The sequence below is a fragment of the Muntiacus reevesi genome, chromosome 3, assembly GCF_963930625.1.
Source record: "Muntiacus reevesi chromosome 3, mMunRee1.1, whole genome shotgun sequence".
NCBI lineage: Eukaryota > Metazoa > Chordata > Mammalia > Artiodactyla > Cervidae > Muntiacus > Muntiacus reevesi.
Window position 1 is genome coordinate 142,453,269 of NC_089251.1, and position 20,251 is coordinate 142,473,519.

The 20,251-nt window shown below is 37.9% G+C and overlaps 1 protein-coding gene across 2 annotated transcripts in view; it reads right to left on the reverse strand.

The window, feature by feature from the left end:
• The window catches only part of PARD3B (par-3 family cell polarity regulator beta), a 1,130,274-nt gene that overhangs the window by 445,173 nt on the left and 664,850 nt on the right, over nucleotides 1-20,251 (reverse strand). For both annotated transcript variants that reach the window (XM_065930754.1, XM_065930753.1), the window contains exon 11: nucleotides 6,946-7,131. In XM_065930754.1, coding sequence (XP_065786826.1) covers nucleotides 6,946-7,131 — 186 coding nt within the window. The remainder of the gene's footprint in view (nucleotides 1-6,945; nucleotides 7,132-20,251) is intronic.

Sequence of the window (20,251 nt, forward strand, 5' to 3'; positions counted from 1 at the left end):
GCAGCAACAGCCCTCTGTGCTTGTTTTACATTTTTTCTGTTTCTTGTCCTTTCAGCTTCTTCTCTATCCCTTCCCATCTCCTTCCTGATTTTCTGTTTTCAGTTTAGTTTGGCCTAGAAAATTGGATGATAGAAGCTTATTAAGGTGCATGTGTTGTATGAATCAAGAAGATTCTGCATGTATGCTTAACTAGATTAGAATCTCAGAAGCCTTTTCAACTTAACGAAAGGATCTTATTTATTCACTTGAAGAAGAAGAAGAAAGCTCTATTCTTGCTTGTGCTAAGATTACTACAAATCTGGCTTCTTAAAAAAATGGACCCAGAGCAGAATGCTTAGACCAAAACTCTGACCACATTATGAACTCAGTATCTCTTATAAATACCCACAATATAGGTGAATATAGGTTTTCAGGTAAAAGATACTATTTTTAGAGTCAAAGTAACATGATCATGTTATACCAACTTTTGTAGATAATAATTTCATTTTTGATTAGGTCTACAAACATATATTTTTAAGCCTCTGAAGAAAATAATGGAGTTCAAAGTACAGATCAAAAAGACCTAGAGTTCTAAAAGTTTATCCAGCATGATACAAATGTATTTTCATTTCCATAAATAAATATCTGAAAATGAGAAAACTTAGCAAGAAAAACAATGATTGATACTGGTATTATGAAAATTTTAAAGTAATGCTATATCTCTATAAAATTAGTTACTACTGCAGAAAACCCATAAATGATAAGCCTGAGTATATTAATTAACACATATTAACATTTTGGGTTTTTTCCCCCTAAAAAAGGAAATTTATTTAAAATATATAACATATATTATATATATATATATAATCAACATATATCAACATATATATATCAACATAACATAGTTGATAATTCTTTTTTCTTGTTTAAATTACTTGTTTTATTTTTTAAAGCAGAGTTCTTATAGTGATGGTGAATTTTTCCAGGCAGAATTCCTACTTTTAGTTGTTCATAGAATATCACATTTTTGCAGTGAGTATGAAATATTAGAGTTTGGCTTCTAACAGTTGAGGATTTGCAATGAAGCTGTTTATACCCAGATTGTATGGTGTTTTTGGTAAGAGGTAAAAGCCTGGAAGACATGACTATAGGTAATGATCTTAACAGTTCTCTTCCAGTAGAAAACACTATCAATTTTAAGAAAAATGGATAGCTGAAGAAATCATTTAACATTCGTGTTCCTTAAAATGCTGTCCCTTTTATCTTCCTTTGAATTCATTAATTATAGATCCACCACATGATTTATAGATAGAAGCAGAAATGGAGGTGGAAATTACTCCTGCTAGGAACTCCTACCGGACTCCTTTTAAGTAGGTTAGATGCTATTCAACCAAAATTCCCCATTACAAAGAGACATGGATATTCAGGATCAAACACTGTATTCCCATAAATTCTAGAACTGTACATATTATCTCCCCAAATTCATAATTAAGTCATTTTAAAATAGAGGGATTGCTTGTATTAGTTAAGTTTTTTACCTATTATGAAATGGTATAGATCTTGCAATTTTGCATCAGCAACCTCTGCAGAGGTTGTATTCCAGATTTCCTAACCACACAAGAATCAAATTACTTAAATTATGTCTATTTCATATTCTGAGTGCATGCATTTGCAATTAGCTATGTCAGGCATTTTTCTTTCATTTAATTTCATCATCATCAAGTAGTATTTATTAAGCACAAACCTGGCTAATTAATTTTCTAGAGAATAACAGGTATTCTTAAATTCGTTCTCTTTAAGAGCCCTTAAATAATCTACCTGATATGACATTTTCCCCTTAGCAAAAGCTTCCTTTATTTTAATTTTAATATTTAAATTTTAATTTTTGCATTATTGTTTCAAAGTTTCAATAGAATACATTACACTTCCAAAGTGAGTATATTCAAATAAAAAGAAATCTTTCATAATTAGTATTGATAGAACAGACTATGGAATTTTTATTCTTCCTAATAAAGGATTTTAATATGCTACATGAATTTTTAAAAATATCACCATTCTAGTTATATATTTTCTAAAAGTAATTCATTTTAAGATAGAAAAAGAGGAAAACTAAGCAGATTTAGTATAGCCTAACTTAATAGACTTAAAAATGCATTTTCTCTAAAAAAATTCAGTTAACAGAGTATATCAAAAGCAAAGGAAAAGAAAACTCATCCCGGAATTCAAAATGTTTAGCAAATGAGGATGAATGTATGTGAGGTCTTCAAACTGATTATCCAGATTTATGTGTGCTTCTTTGGAAAAAGGAAAAGCTCATTTTTATGTAGATTTTGGGAGAGTCTTTTTCTCAAGTTACTAATTTTTCTAACTGTACAAAGACAATATTGTTTCATTTACCAGTGGTAACAACACCATATTCAAATTCCAGTCACAAGAATGAAATTGTAGAAAAGCATCCTCATGAAATCCTAATTACATTCCACTTATAGTTCTCAGTTCATGAGATGTATGTATACTATATATGTATGTATGTATGTATATATAAATGAATGTTTATATAAAACATACAACATGCAAAGTTGTATCTACTATAAATTTGGCTCTGGAAGCAATTATACTACATTTCAGGGCCAAACGCCCAGGAAGAATGACAGAAACCAAAATTGAATTTCGAACACTTAAGGCATGTTACTGGTGGCTCAGATGGTAGAAAATCTGCCTGCAATGCAGGTGACCTGGCTTTGATCCCTGGGTTCGGGAAGATCCCTTGGAGAAGGAAATGGCTACATTTCAGTATTCTTGCCTTGAAAATTCCATGGATAGAAGAACTTGGTGGGCTATAGTCCATGGGGTCACAAAAGAGTCAGACACGAGTAAGTGCCTAACATTTTCACTTTCGCTGTTTGAGCAATTCAGTAGCAACACTCCAAGCTGTATCTGGCTGTTATGGTCAATGGTCACTCTGGTTATACATTGAAAAGTATAGCTCAAAAGGATGCTTCTGAGGGGTCTACAAGTGACTCCACAGACTACATCTCTCTTAGAAATGACATAAATGAGAGATGGAATGATAGAAAGCAACAGCCAGAGAGGTAAGGGGGTAAAAACAGGCTCTTGTATATGTATGGCTGAGCCCCTTTGCAGGTCACCTGAAACTGTCACAACACTGTTAACCGGCTATTGTGCTGCGTACTAAGTCACTTTAGTCGTGTTCGACTCTGCAACCCTATGGACTCTAGCCCACCAGGGTTCTCTGTCCATGGGATTCTCCAGGCAAGAATACTGGAGTGGGTTGCCATGCCCTCCTCCAGGGGATCTTCCCCAACCAGGGATTGAACCTGCGTCTCTTAGGCTCCTGCATTGGCAGGTGGGTTCTTTACAACTAGCGCCATCTAGGATAAAACAAAATAAAAAGTTAAGGAAAAAAAAGAGAAGGCCCTTAATTACAGTTGGTTATCCAGGGGTTTTACATCTGGTTAGAACTAGAAGGCCTGGCGTGTTGCGATTCACGGGGTCACAAAGAGTCGGACACGACTGAGCGACTGAACTGAACTGAACTGAGAACTAGCCTATCTTTGTTTACACCAACGGAATTCCCCAGGAGAATCCAGCATAGAGAAGCCACAGGAAGAATGTGGTCATACTTTTCAAAGTAGTTTCATTTTGAAAAATCTACCTTCCCTAAAGGGGAAAACACCTTGAGAACCAATTAGTGGTAGGAAGAGCCAGGAGAAAAAGAGTGTGCTCTGGTGGAAAGAGTATTTTGTTGATTTCACGTAAAAAACCTTGGGCCAGATGCTAAAGTGGATGTTCCCCATGCTTATCTCCTCTCTGCCCCAGGGACAGAGCGGTCTGGTACACATGTATTTTCTAAACAGAGATGGGAACAAAGTCTCCAAACAATTTTTCTAAGACCTAATCCTGAATCACAGAACAGGTGGCAATTTTCTGAGGAGCAACAGTGGATTACTGGAACAGCAGAAGGAGAACAGAAAAACAGTTTCCTCTTTCCTGGTTAATCAGATTTCTTGTGAGCAAAGCTTTAGGCCTCCACCCTCTGCAGGGCAGAAAGTAAACAAGACAAATGGATACTAAACATTCACAATAAGGCTAAATTCATGATGGATGCCTCTTACTATTTAAGATCAGCTATAAATATGCTGTCCAGTAGTTTTTAATGGTGTGATTGTCTGACTCAGCAGACCAGTGTCAGGAAAGAAATTTACATAAATGGAAAGTGAAATCTTCCTGCAAGAAACAGGCCTGTTAGAAATTGCTTAGGTAAGGAGATGCTCACTTACGCAAACATGGATATACATATTAAACCTGCTCTCCAATATCTGCTTGAGCTGAAGTTATTGCCCATAAAAAAGCTAAGATGTTTGCTTTTAATTTCCAAAAATTCATTTCAGTTTCAATTTTACTTGGAATAAATTCTGTAAATAGAGCTGTCATGACGAATAAGAATAATGCCAAGCTGGTATCCACAAACATGACCAAGAGTCATTCTTAAATACAGCAACGTTTAGATGGCCTGGCTCAGGATGATACACATGATATAAGACAACTCCAGGACAACAGACCCTGATCTCTGGAAGTATGATTAGATGAGATCAAAGAGGCTTCATCACAGGATGGCAAAGCACAGACTCTGAAGTCGAATTGCCCAGGTTCACATCTTGGTTTCAGTGATTTCTGACCTTGTGAACAAAGAAGAGGCACTAACCACTGAAAAGTGCAATTTCTCTTTGACAAGATGGGATGATAATAATGCAGTATGGATGTGAAGAATAAATTTAGAGAACCCACCTAAAATACTTGTTATATGGCCCAACAGATATTAAGCATAAAACAGAATGAATGTTAGTTGATAATGTTACTGTAATTATTATGATCATTTTCCTTCTGCTCCATAAAGAAGGCTGACTACTGAAAAACTGATGCATTCTAACTGTGGTGCTGGACAAGAATCCTTAAAGATTCCCTTGGACAGCAAGGAGATCAAATCAGTCAATATGAAAGGAAATCTACCCTGAATATTCACTGGAAGGACTGATGCTGAAGCTGAAGCTGTAATACTTTGGCCACCTGATGCGAAGAGCTGGCTAATTGGGCAAAGACCCTGATGTTGGGAAAGATTGAGGGCAGAAGGAGAAGGGGGCGAGAGAGAATGAGATTGTTGGATGGCATCTCCAACTCAATGGACATGAGTTTGAGCAAACGCTGGGAGATGGTGAAGGATAGGGAAGCCTGGTGTGCTACAATCCATGTGGTCATAAAAAGTTGGACGCGACTGAGTAACAGCAACATCTACCCTTCTGCTCCCAGTTCTGCATTTCTGAGCCTGACGGAGAGAGTCATAGACTGGATGAAAGGCCCCAATTCCTCACCGACTTCTCTAGACCCACGCTTTTGTCATAGGCTCACCGTGGGTGGACTATATTTTTCTACACCTTGGACTGACCCTGGATTCAGTCATATGACTTGTTTTGGCCACCAATATGTGTGAGAAGTAACAGTAGGCCAGCTTGGAAACCAGATGTCAGGAGGCTTCGTGGGTCTTGGCCATCAGCTAGCCTGGTAGCCCAAGGTGTAGTTATAATATGTGGAGTATACTCAGATCTGTAGATCTACTGTGTGATAGAGACAGGTCAGCCTTAATCAGAGACCTTTTAGTTACTGTGCAAAGCCATCAGGGAAATAAAGGCTTATAGAGGTATGTTATTGGAATGTTGTCATTACTTCATTGCATTAGTATGCAACAGAAGCTAACTGATCCAGGAGTGCATTAAAGGTTGTCTGTCCCCAGTGCATTTCTTCTTCTCCAAAGAAAAAGACACTAGCTCAGTGTCTAGGTCTGAGCGAAAGTAAAATGATAAGTTTGAGGAGACAAATGCTTTAATAAAGTCAGGATCCTAGGACCAGGGGGGCTCCTATAAACTCTAATTATGCCTTCCTGGGTTTTGAGTGGGAGAGGGCACATGTGAGTAATACCAAGATGATTTTTAAATGGCTAACATTTATTCAAAGTTTATCATAGGCATGGTGCTAGGCATTTTGTACCATTGTCTCTTTTTGTACTCACAAGAGCACCAGGGGGCAGGCACTACTAATTTTATTCATTTTATACATGAGGAAACTGAGGCACATTAAAAACAATTGATTTGCCTGCATTCACTGAGGGTGAGAGCAATGAAGGCAGGATTTAAGCTCAAGAAGTCTCACGGCATGGCATGAGATGATAAAGATGACGGTCAGGATTGCTGACAATAAGAACAAACTTGTTTTCCCTCTCTCTGTAATCACTTAACTGCATTGATCCCATTGTGTATATTACTTTATTCAATCCTTAGAACCCTATATGCTAGGTATTGTTATTAATGGTGCACTAGTTGGAGTGTATGGTGGTAGGGTTGCATTTGAACTCAGGCAAATCTAGTTAACCATTAAATTTTGGCAACAGCTATGTTCATGTTGCCCACCCCAGTATGAAAGGGCAGGATCGTATTCTTCTCTTTTTATCTGGAAATTTATAAGCTTCTTTAAGTTCAAAGGCAAATATGCATTCCCAGAAACATGGATCTTCTAGTGTACAAAATGTGATAAATGACCTTTAATTTATGCTTTCTCTCAGACTCCATTGAGCTTTCATTCTTGCAAGCACAAGGAGTAGAGTTTCTTATTTGTTGCTTTGATATTGACTAGCTTTCAGTTTTGCTTTTCTAATTGTGTATTGTTAGGTTCAATTTTGTTAGGTTATAAATTCATAAGAATCCTAACAGTAATAAAAATAAAGTATGAAAACAAACTGTTACCTGGATCTGTTCACATATACATTTCCTGAATCTGGCAAGAAAGCCTCAGTGGTCTTAAGCCTTGAGAAATTTTCTTTATCCAGTCCCCAAACAGAACAGTTAACATTTCTAAGTATCTTTATACTGTTGGGCAAACAGCATTCCTACCTACCTTAAAAGCAGCACCTCCATGGATGATGGACTTGATAAAAATCCCCAGGTCTGTTCCAGTTTCTCGAGATTTGTTCCCTTTCAAGCTCACCCCAAGACCAGCAGAACCGGAATCATTCAACGGGATCTCAAACGTAAGTTGCTCAGTTGTTTCCAGGGAGAATGCACAACAGTCAGGTTCTCCTTTCTGTTGGAAGCGTACACGAAAAGGATGAAGGAGGAGAAAGCAGATGAATGTCAATATTCACATTCTCAGATGGTCAAACACAAATGGAACTGGCAAGACAAGATGCCTGGGTCTCTGCTTCACAGCCGTAATCCCGCCCCCGGTGGGCAGAGGGCAGTCTTCTCTCTCTGCAGGAGCCTCCATCACATGGATGGAGTGGACAAGATAACTCGCGGGAATAATATTTGGTGATGGTCAACAGAGAGGATCTTTGGTCAAGGCAGTTTGAAACATTCCAAAAGCATTTGGAAATTCAGTAGAATATTCTCAATAATTAAAGAGGCTGGATATTACCTAGGGAATCTTAAGTATTAGAATAGACATTAGAGATAATATAATCTCAATACCTTCGTTTTACAGATGAAGAAACAAGAGCTTAGTGTAGAAACCTGCTACAATTCGGGGGAATATCTGGCTTATATAATTTAAAACATATCCTTTGCCATGGAAGCAATCCCATCGATAAAGATTGTCAACGGAATACAGAGCACTGGAAAAAATGTTAGTTTCAAAGTTAAAGATGTGATCCTTAATAGATATCACTGAATTGAATTTCACTTCGTCAAAACTCATGCCTTAAACTTGCTGCTTTGGATAAAAATAACTCGTTGGCATCTGGTTTTGGAACCTAAACAAAAATGATAATGCACAGAAATATCCATGTTCTCTTTGACAAATGACACCTAGCCACAAGCCTAGCCATTCTAAAAAAAAAAAAAAAAAACATATTATGGTAGCAAAAGGCATAATCAGAGGTCAGGTCTCCAGAGAGAAACACACACTTCATCATACTTGGTCCATCGTGTTTTCAAATATATAAGAGTAGGGATAGAAAAGTGCTGTCCACATGTCAAAGTGTATAGGGCCCCCTTCTGCATGCCTCCCAAGCTTGCAGAAATGTGAAACTCTGCCCCAGTGTTTAAATGAAAAATTTGAAAATGAGATAGCCCTGGAAACCATCAACTCATTCTAGGTCGGTAGTTCCTTCCTCTCTATAATTATGTTTAGAGACTCTCATCTTAAGGTCACTTTGAGGGATGCTTATGTAGAATTATATATTTTAAAAATTACCATGAATGTCTGAATGTCAGTCACAAAATAACAACTATAAAATCAGAAGTAGCAAAGAACCCACAATTAAAACAGGATTAAGAGGTCTGATCATAGCCAGATCTACTGACATGACATCTCTAACTCCTCCCAATGAAGAGAAATTCCATGTCTAGCTTTAGAGAAATATTTTGTTCATTTAACTTCACTGTAAATGAAGTTAACTATAAAAATTTTGACAATGGGTAGTTTCCAAGAAATGAAACTTTATTGTTTAATTTAATAAACCTATTACAAGTTAGCTCTTTTAACTAACTCATTATATTATTATCTTAAAAAAAATACAAATTCCATTATTCAATACCAAGTAGCTGTCTTTTTTCCCATTGGAATACCAGAGTTAAATAATACTAAATGTAAACAATTAGCCTTTATCTGTGCCTCCCAAAACATCCAGTTTAGAATCCATGACATTTTCAAAATCATTTATGTATACAGGTCTCTCCGGAATTTGGTTCATTTCAATCTAATCAAGTTCTGCTGAATTAAAGTATAAATTAAAGAACGGCTTCTCACTAGAAGTTTGTGAACACTGTTTTATAGAAAAACTAGAGTTTCTCTGGTTTTCATCCAGCGAAAAAGTGACATGAGGACAAGTTTCGCTTGAGTAACACCTTCAAACCACTCTAATCAGCTTTCTTTTGGCGATTGTATTTCATTCCCAATAAGACCGAGGGCCACTATTTGTACTAATGCCTTTCATTTATTACACAAGTGGCAAAAACAAAATAGAAATTAGGTGGTATTATGGTTGTCTCTTCATGTGAAACAATTTAGTGTTTTAAAGTCTCTGATGTCTGAGAGCTGGAACTATAACTACAAAAATAAACTAGTGGCTAAAAATGTTTGAGCGGTTCTGTGCCAAATGCTTTACACAGAGCAATACACTTTCTGTCCAGAACAATCCTGTGAGGTTTCTTGCGAGGCCCATTTTACAGATGAGGAAACTGAGGTATGCAACATATAAGTATCATGCTTATAATTCAAAAGACCTATCCATGTTGGAACTTTGTGGAGTCCAGGCAGTATGGTGCCTGTGATAGACTCTTAACTGCTATTTAACTTAACTATTTATCAACTTCTGCAGGCCACTGTAACCACACCTAGTCACATGAAATCCCAAGATATATTTCTACAATGGCAGTAAGATGTCATTCAATTTCACACTCTCCACTCAACTACACTTACGTTTCATATCTTTCTTATGTTATATGAAGTGCAAGTCATAATTAGTGGTCTCTAATAACAGCAAACTTCTCAATGCTGAGGGGAAGCCATTATAGTAGTTAACATAGCCATTTCCTCTGTTAGAAATAAATGCTCCTTTATCTAATGTACCAAAAAAAAAAAAAAAATCAATATGCTGAATGCCTCTGATAACATTGGTTCGACTAGTATCTCTTAAAATTAAACTCAAATCTTGCCATACAACACTTTGTGGTGGTGGTGGTTTCATCACTAGGTTGCGTCCAGCTCTTGCAACCTCATGGACTGTAGCCTGCCAGGCTACTCTAGTCCACGGGGTTCTCCAGGCAAGGATACTGGAGTGAGGGGATCTTCCTGACCCAGGGATTGAACCTGGGTCTCCTGCACTGCAGGAAGTTTCTTTGCTGACCGAGCTACCAGGGAAGACCACAACATTTTGTAGCAGGATGGAAAGAGGAATAAAGTCCTTTTAAGGGCCCAGGATGAAGCCCAAAGGCAGCAGCACATCCTTACCAGGGACCCTCCCTGTCCTCCTGTCTTTAGGACAGGAGCTCTTACCTCACTGTGCTGGGTGTGTTATTCGCTACTGTGTCCCACTCTTTGTGACCCCACCAGGCTCCTCTGTCCATGGGATTTCCCAGGCAAGAATACTGGAGTAGGTTGCCATTCCCTCCTGCAGGGGATCTTCCTGACCCAGGGATCGAATCCAGGTCTACTGCATTGCAGGCAGATTCCTTATCATCTGAACCACCAGGGAAGCCCATGGCAGGTATATCCCTTGCTTTTTCTACCTACAAATATCCAGAAAGGGAAAAATCTAGAGGTTGACACAGGAAGAGAAATCGTGTGGACTTCATTAATTTTTGCCTTTCCATTATTTCTTTTTCTCTGTTACTATATGCTATGTTTCTAGATACCAAGTCCTTGAGATCCCTAGAGCCAGGCCCAGGATGGATGCTCAGATGCCCTACTGCCTGGGTCCAGGTCTAATGCCTCTGAACCTGCCCAGTGCCGGCCATACAGGATCAACTCAGGCTTTCTTAACCTCAGCACCAATGATGACTGGGGCCTGATAATTCCATATGGGGGCTGTGTACTGCACAGGAGGATATTATCAGAATCCCTGGCTACTAGCTACTAAATGCCAGGAGTATCTCCTTTCCCAGTCGTGACAACCAAAACTGCCTTTAGACACTGCCATGTGGCCCCAGGGGTCAAATCACCTTTAGGTGAACGTCACTGCCCTGAATCAACAATTGCCAAGTGCAGTCAAGTTCTAGGTAACCAGGGTCTACAGAGTCATTTGGGACGACAGTACTGCCTGATGACATGTTCCTAAGTACCAGGAAGGGGTGGCAGCAACAGGCCCTGCAATTGATTGGGTCTCATGCTTAAAGACTCGTGACGGACCCTGGAGATGACCAGAACGAACTCCTAGGGAAGTCTGTGATGTCTTAGCAACATCTCTGGTTATATGGCACTAATTTTCCAGAAGTGGGAATGAGAACTTCGTGGGATGAACACAGTATAAAAAGTGATAAATACTGAATTACTGGTGTGTGTGTGTGTGTGTATATATACACATATGTATATACACACATATATACACATATACATATACATATACATACATACATATATATATATATATATATATATATATATGTGGGATTCTCCGAGCAAGAATACTGGTGAGGGTAGCCATTCCCTTCTCCAGAGGACTTCCCGACCCAGGGATTGAACCTGCGTCTCCTGCATTGCAGGTGGGTTCTTTACCTTCCGAACCTCCAGGGAAGCCCCTTCCCTGATCACTCAGTTTAAAATTATTTTAAGGCAATACCATCCTGCCTCTGTCTATTATCCTGATTTACTTTTTCTCCATAGCAGCATCACATACCATATATTTGCTTGCTTATGTTTTTATTTTTTGATAGTGTCTTTTGAATGCAGGAATACTGCTCTGTTTTCGTCCCATCAGTGAATCACTGATGCTTAAAACAGTGCCAGACTCAAAAATAAGCCCTGGATAAGTACTGGTTGAATGACTGAATTAATAAAAATGAGTACATGTCCAATAGTACATGACTGTGTATATGTATATATGTGTATCTCTGAATGTGTATTTCTGGGATTATATATACATATTTATATATAAGAAAATGAATAAACTGCTGGCAATCAATTTGGTTCCTATTTTTCTGGATTTTATTACTGTTTATAAAATTAGTTTTGACATTAAAAATAATTATAAAAAATATAAAGTATCACAGTTATAAGAAACCTTAAAGTAACCTAGTCTAATTTCCCTTTTCATGCCATACTTCCTACTAGGAGAGATGATGACCCAGCTCAGCTTCAGCATCATAGTCTCAATAAAGGCAGCATGATGTGTTATAGCTACCAATCTATTAAGAAGAATGGAGAATGAACTGTGCATGATTTAAAATTGCATCATTCACCTCAAATCATAAATGAACATTGCAAATAGGGATATTCAAATGCATTTCATCACATTTGAGAAGCACTGTGATTAAGTACCCAGAGTTACATTATGTGTCATCTCCTTATCTGTCCATATATACATATATGTGTGCACATATACATATCTAAATAAAAATTTCATGAGACAATACTTACCAAGAGGGCAACACATTCTAATGTTTTCTGTTCTATTGATTATTATTTTTTTAAACTTATCACAACTCATTGGATTAATTTCATAATCCAATAAAGCATCATAGTTTTCAATTTGGAAAATACCACAGTGATATACAAAGGCATTATTTTTATTAATTAAAAAGAAATGAAATGCAGAACCAAATGGTGAGTAAAATGTTAATTGCTTTTCTTTCCTAATTGTCATAAACCATTCTAACAGTTATTTACTAGATAATGGTAGCTTTATCCTATCTCCAGCCTTCACTAACCCTTTATTCTCACTTAACACAAACTTTCTTCAAGTTCTTACAGACGTTGTTCTGTTATCATTCTAATTATATATCTCTTCCCTCTCCTTCTCATTCAACTGTTTCATTTTCTATTTCTCTATCCTGGAATGTGAAGTCAAGTGGGCCTTAGAAAGTATCACTACAAACAAAGCCAGTGGATGTGATGGAATTCCAGTTGAGCTGTTTCAAATCCTGAAAGATGATGCTGTGAAAGTGCTACACTCAATATGCCAGCAAATTGGGAAAACTCAGCAGTGGCCACAGGACTGGAAAAGCTCAGTTTTCATTCCAATCCCTAAGAAAGGCAATCCCAAGAATGCTCAAACTACTGCACAATTGCACTAATCTCACACGCTAGTAAAGTAATGCTTAAAATTCTAGAAGTCAGGTTTTAGCAATATGTGAACTGAGAACTTCCAGATGTTCAAGCTGGTTTTAGAAAAGGCAGAGGAACCAGAGATCAAATTGCCAACATACGCTGGATCATCGAAAAAGCAAGAGAGTTCCAGAAAAACATCTATTCCTGCTTTATTGACTACAGCAAAGCCTTCGACTGTGTCGATCACAATAAATTGTGGAAAATTATTAAAGAGATGGGCATACCAGACCACCTGACCTGCCTCTTGAGAAACCTGTATGCAGGTCAGGAAGCAACAGTTAGAACTGGACATGGAACAACAGACTGGTTCCAAATAGGAAAAGGAGTACGTCAAGGCTGCATTTTGTCACCCTGCTTATTTAACTTACATGCAGAGTACATCATGAGAAATGCTGGGCTGGAAGAAGCATAAGCTGGAATCAAGATTGCCGGGAGAAATATCAATAACCTCAGATATGCAGATGACACCACCCTTATGGCAGAAAGTGAAGAAGAACTAAAAAGCCTCTTGATGAAAGTGAAAGAGGAGAGTGAAAAAGTTGGCTTAAAGTTTAACATTCAGAAAACTAAGATCATGGCATCTGGTCCCATCACCTCATGGGAAATAGATGGGGAAACAGTGGAAACAGTGTCAGACTTTATTTTGGGGGTCTCCAAAATCACTGCAGATGGTGACTGCAGCCATGAAATTAAAAGACGCTTACTCCTTGGAAGGAAAGTTATGACCAACCTAGATAGCATCTTAAAAAGCAGAGACATTACTTTGCCAACAAAGGTCCGTCTGGTCAAGGCTATGGTTTTTCCAGTGATCATGTATGGATGTGAGAGTTGGACTGTGAAGAAAGCTGGGCACCGAAGAATTGATGTTTCTGAATTGTGGTGTTGGAGAAGACTCTTGAGAGTCCCTTGGACTGCAAGGAGATCCAAGCAGTCCATCCTGAAGGAGATCAGTCCTGGGTGTTCATTGGAAGGACTGATGATGAAGCTGAAACTCCAATACTTTGGCCACCTGATGCAAAGAGCTGACTCATTGGAAAAGACCCTGATGCTGGGAGGGATTGGGGGAAGGAGGAGAAGGGGACGACAGAGGATGAGATGGCTGGATGGCATCACCAACTCAATGGGCATGAGTCTGAGTAAACTCCGGGAGTTTGTAATGGACAGGGAGGTCTGGCATGCTGAGATTCATGGGGTCGCAAAGAGTTGGACATGACTGAGTGACTGAACTGAATTGATTCTCTCATTTTGTTCCCTGAAATACTATTTCTGTTTTTAAGCATAATGGATAAGCTCTCACAGTTGGAATTCAGATATGAGACTATCCCATCTTGGCCTGAGTGACAAGAGCCAATCAACACATTTTTATCAAGCATCTACTATGTACCGATGCTGTAATGTGAAACAGCCAGTCTACACAGAACATAATTGTTAAAAGGTTACTAAACAACGTAAGAGTGCCTTTCTATTTCATTCACAGTATTATCTGACAGAAAGGGATAGAGTCTAACAATAGCAAAGAGGAAACAGGAATTCACACTGTCTGATCTTGACAGATATACAACCATTTTTATGAAATAAATATCAAAAGTAATTACTTGAGAGGAGGAAACAGAGGCAAGAAGATGGATGACTAGGTAGGCATCCTTATTATTAGCTTAAGAGTGTTCCAAATGGGGCCATCTCTGGAATCACAAATGTTCTTGTATTGCAAAGCAGTTCTGATTCACACACACAAGTGGTAATAACCCAGCCTTTTAAACCCTGGGGGAATCTATCAGTCCACAGAACCAATGTTCAATTTCCCAGAAGCCCAGGTCAGACCTGAAAGCATCCATGCTGAACCTTTTATGGCCCTCATTTCATAAATGCTGCACTCTTGGCTCAGCATGAGCAAGTTCTGGATGTCTTTGCCTTGCCTCCCAAATGTGTAATTAGTCTGTATTGAGAGTAGCTTACTTTATGCAAGAGTTATGTTTTACATGCAATCATTTGTCAGTTACCCAAAACTCAAACAAAGGAGCTTTAAGACAAAAAAAAAAAAAAAAAAAAAAAAAAAAAAACAAGAAAGAAAAAAAAGTCACTTTTTTTCCATATATTATATATATGAAAAGCCAGACCTGGCAATTCTGCAGGATATTTTATAATTAGCTTAACCACGGATAAATTTACCTAAATTCTAAGGAATTTAAGGTGATAAAACTTTTGTTATAGCTAAGTAAATTTTCACAGCAATGAAAGGATAAGACACCTGCAAGACACTTAATTTTCTGAAAAATTTTAATCTTCTGAAAAAAGCATGGGTAGCTATCATAAGCATGAAAGATTTCTGGCCAATTGGATTATATAGAGTTCAAAATGTGAATATTGCCCTAGAGTGGAGATCAGAGACTGATTCCAACAGCTAGGAGGCACTTTATTTTGGACTGTACTTTTCAGCTAGTCAAGAAAAGATGACAACCAGAGAGGAGCTGGCATGTGCATAGCTAAGTGTGATAATTGTGATAAGTAATAAAGGACTTTCCCACCACTGCTGCTAACTCAAAAGAACTTGGTGATTTACAAGTAGATGGATTACCTTTTAAAGTCTTTTGCCCTTTGAACAACACAGATACATCACTAAAAAGCATCAGAGATAATAGAACACATAATTGTTTAAAATTCTGAGTTACACTACAGTGGTTGAAATTAACCCCAAACTGAGTAATATATATTAATCATATAGAAGAGGAAAATGTAACTTAATGTTGCAGTAAGTAGGGTAAAGCTTCACAGAACTGCACATAAGCAACACTGCTCTTTACTTTTAGTGAAATAAAATTTAATGATACTCACATAGCTAGCTCAGTAATTGATATCTAAAATATAAGTCCTTATGTGATCTTTTAAAGTACATATTCATTCATTTTAAATTAATTTTAAACCAAAGACCTACAAGAAGCAAATACTATAAAATATTTGTAATTGAGACCCTTTTTCATGTTTTTTGAAGTTCATTCCTCAGAAAGGAGGTAGAAGGGGAAAACTGAAATCAAGAGCTGATCGCTGACTGAACTTATCCAAAAACAATTTTCTTTAAGTAAAAGATTCATGTATAATACCGGAAAACAAATGTCAAAAAATGCCCGTTCTTTATTGCTTATTCAATATAAAAGTACCTTAATGTAATACTAAGTCAGAGATTAAAACTAACAAAAGTAAAGTAAGTCAGAGTTAACATTCCTATAGCAACCTTGTTTTCCTCATACTCACAATACATATCCTTGAAAGATAAGCAAATGCAACAGTTCAAGAACACTGGGAATCATTTTTTTTTTCCCTATTCAGACATAGATTAAAGAAGTAAAAATAATATTTTGTGTTATGAAATGTAATATAAATAATATTTTATAATTCAGATAGCATAGTTTTATAAAACTAGAACCTGCTTTGTTAATATCAAGAAACAATAAATCTTTTATCTTTTATAATAATATTTTATTTATTTTTAAAAACTTTATTTTATATTGTAGTAGGACTGATGTTGAAGTTGAAACTCCAATACTTTGGACACCTGATGTGAAGAGCTGACTCATTTGAAAAGACCCTGATGCTGGGAAAGATTGAGGGCAGGAGGAGAAGGGGACGACGGAGGATAAGATGGTTGGATGGCATCACCGACTCAATGGACATGGGTTTGGGTGGACTCTGGGAGTTGGTGATGGACAGGGAGGCCTGGTGTGCTGCGGTTCATGGGGTCGCAAAGAGTCGGACACGACTGAGCGACTGAACTGAAACTGAACTGATAGCTGATTAACAATGTGACAGTTTCAGGTGGACAGCAAAGGGACTCAGCCATATATATACACATATCTATTGTTTCTGATACATGTATAAGACCCAATCGACCTTTTTGTTTTGTATTTACTCTTTCCTGTTAAAAGTCTAAAGACTTTAAAGTACTTTACAGTCAATAATTCTGTAGCTAACATACATGATTTTATATGAATATAAGATTTAAGAACAAATGATATGATTGTAATAATCCAGTGATCTAAAAGGAAGCAGAATGGGCCTAATTCAAAGAGGAGTAGACCCATGTGAGAAGCTGGGCTCCTAGGTGACATACTTCTAATGGGATTTTGCTATCACAGATACATCGCACACCAGGTTACCTGCACTTAATGCCTTTAAAAGACAACACAACTATCAAGGACAAAAGCTAAACATCAATAAAAACACACAGTACTTCAGGAAGCGAACGCCTGGTTATGGTACTTGTTCCACTCACAGTTCAGCCCAGTTCACCACTCAGGAAGAGGGTGGCACCAACTGAATTGGGAGTGCCCCCTGACCCCATAACACTATCAGTCTTCAGGCTACTGGAGCCTCCCGAGGATGTCTGGCCCAAGGCCATGTCCAATTAGGGCTTGCTTCAGTAACCAACAAACTGATCTCTTCTAAGACTTGGATCATTCTAAGGTCTAATACACAAGGGCACAATCAGTGCATATGAAGAAAAAAAAGTTTCCATGATGAAAAATTCAAGGAAGTGGCTTATCCTAGGTCTTCTCAGTGCTCTTAAAAGTTGCTGCATATTCCCTAATTTACTTCACCATGGAACACATCTTTGCAAGAAGTGTATTATAGGAAAGTACACTTCCCTAGCGTACACTTAAAGAAACACTGTGTTAGAGAACAGAGGGAAGATTAGACTGGAAAGGAATGGAGCAGAAAAGAGAGAAGGTTCCAGAGAGAAATCTTATAGGTCAGAAACAAGGTCCTAGAGATGCCACCCAAGGTCATGGTTCAGACTTCCAGTTCTATTATTGCTGCATCACATCAGAGTGTGATGTACATGTCATATGTCATAATTACCATCATCAACAACAAAGACTCATGGAAGGACAGTATAGTCTCATGACAGGCTTCAAATGATGCAGGACAACAAGTACATTCTTAAGCGCTTAGAATGAGGGAGTCCTTATTCCAAAAAGGGAAATAAATGACATTTAGTTTCCAAATATGAAATTAAAAAAAAAATACGTTTGAGATTGGGAGATTTCTGAAGATAGTATAAAGACAATTAATTATAGGTGGTTTTCACTGGGCTCTTAGAAACTGTGAAGACACTGAATAAAATCTTTTATCAGTGTAAATATATAAGAATGTTCTACATAACACCCTGCATTCTAAATCTATGTGTCATTGTTTAGGGTACAAATGCTTTTAATAAAGATAAGCTTCCCCTCAGCTTGTAAAGAATCCTCCTGCAATGCAGGAGATCTTGGCTCGATCCTGGGGTTGGGGAGATCCCCTGGAGGAGGGCATAGTAATCCTCTCCAGTACTCTTGCCTGGAGAGCCCCCATGGACAGAGGAGCCCGGCAGGCTACAGTCCATGGGGTTTCAGAGAGTTGGACATGACTGAGCGACTAAGCACAGAGGTAATACAGCTTTCTTCCCAAGGTAAGAATTTTAAACGTAGGGATTATATCTCAGGCACCTACATTCTCCCTGGAGGAGCCAGTAGATGTTCCTTCACCTTAAGACAAAGTGAATCATGTTTATTAAATCATGTTGTAATGAAGTAACAGCACCACCACGACCTCAAGAAAGTAATATTTTCATGGGGGCTGCAGAAGGCAGAGTTTATTTGTTGGTTAAGACTTATAAGAAAATCACATAATAGAAATACAACCATTTTAACCCTCCCCTTTTGTCTGAGGTCTGAGTTGCATCTAATGAGACTCCAGCTGGAAACCGATCCCTTTTAGTGTATTATTCATGATAAATAATCCTAAATTCCAAATAGAGATTGAGAAATCTCAGTGGGAAACACCATTTTATATTCTCAGTACATGTTTGCTGTTGTAATGAGCATGTTCTTACCATATATATGTCATTTGTAGATAAAGACATATAATTTGCCTCTTATCTTAATAATTAAATCAATTATCCTGTCAACATTAATTTTCAGATAAAAATAGCTATAAAATAAGAAGTCATCTGGGTTCTGTAGAGTATGAAACCCATTAAATTAAAAACATAGATATATCTTCCTGTCCTCACTACTACAAACAAATTGATGGGAGAAGGGAGGGAAATCTATCCAGAAATTAATTAATGGGGAAAATTGAAAGAATGTATCAGTCAGCTGATGCATCCCAAATATTGCATAACAAATCATCCCCAAATTGTGATATGAACTGTAAAGCATTTATTTCCAGCTCATGTCTTCTCACATTGACTGGCATCTGGCTAATCTTGGCTGGGTTCAGGTAGGCTGGCCGCCAAGCTGTGGTTGAGGTGCATGTCTGCTCCCCAGATCTCTCAACTTCCTTAGACCTCTGCATATCTGAAACATGTTTCTGATATGATGAAAGGCAGCAATGTGAAAATTAAATTAACTTTAAAGCCTTTGCCCACAAAACATCTACTGACATCTCATTGGCCAAATGAATTCATATGTGCAAGTCTACAAGCTAAGGTTGGAAATACTCTCCACACATCATGAGACAATAATCAGAATATAGATATTTAATGTTGCTATTTGGAAGTGAAGAATTGAGATCAATAAACCCATGCACCAACTGGATGATATTATATGTATCATACATATATATGTGTATACACACACACACACACACACACACACGGGAGATATCTAGGGTTAATGATATATCATCAGGTTTATATCTCTGCTAATCATGTCTTTCTCTTCTTTTGGTATCATGTCTTCTATTTGACACATATATGCATCTGCTATTCGAATGTTTTGTCTCTTCAAATTTCATATGTTGAAATCCTAATGCACAAGGTGACAGTTTTAAGAGGTGGGGCCTTTGGAAAGTGATGAGGTCATGAAGGTGGCATTCTACTGAGTGGGACGGAAGCCTTTATAAAAGAGACCCCACGGAGCTCCCTAGCCCCTCTACCATATAGAGGTACAAGAAGAAGACTGTGACCCAGAAGAGGGCCCTCACTCAACCATGTGGGCACCTTGACCTTGGACTTCCAGCCTCCAGAACTGTGAGAAATACGTTTTTGCTGTTTACAAGTCATCCAAGGTATGGTACTGTTACAGCATCCCTACCAGACTAAGACATCATCCTATAGTCTGGACTACAGAGTGGCTTCTGGATCTGTGAGAGGTCCCCAAGACAGAGGAAGTAGCTAGTCTAGATCTGGGAAGACTCCTTCTCTTATATCTGTCACTGTTTCTGCCAGGTTCTTAAGAGGGATTCTTCAAGTGGCCCCAGAGCCCTAGCAACTGGCTTGGGCTGCCAAATATTGCCTTTAACTTATGTGTTCTCCTCCTTTGCTATATGTATATAGGAAAGCAGGCCAAGGGTAAAGGAGCAATTTCTATGGCCTTAATTCCTGTAAAATCAGTGTGTAATTACAAGAAGTTTAAAGGTTCAGCATACTTCCAATCAATATTTCCCTAGATGTAGGTTTAAC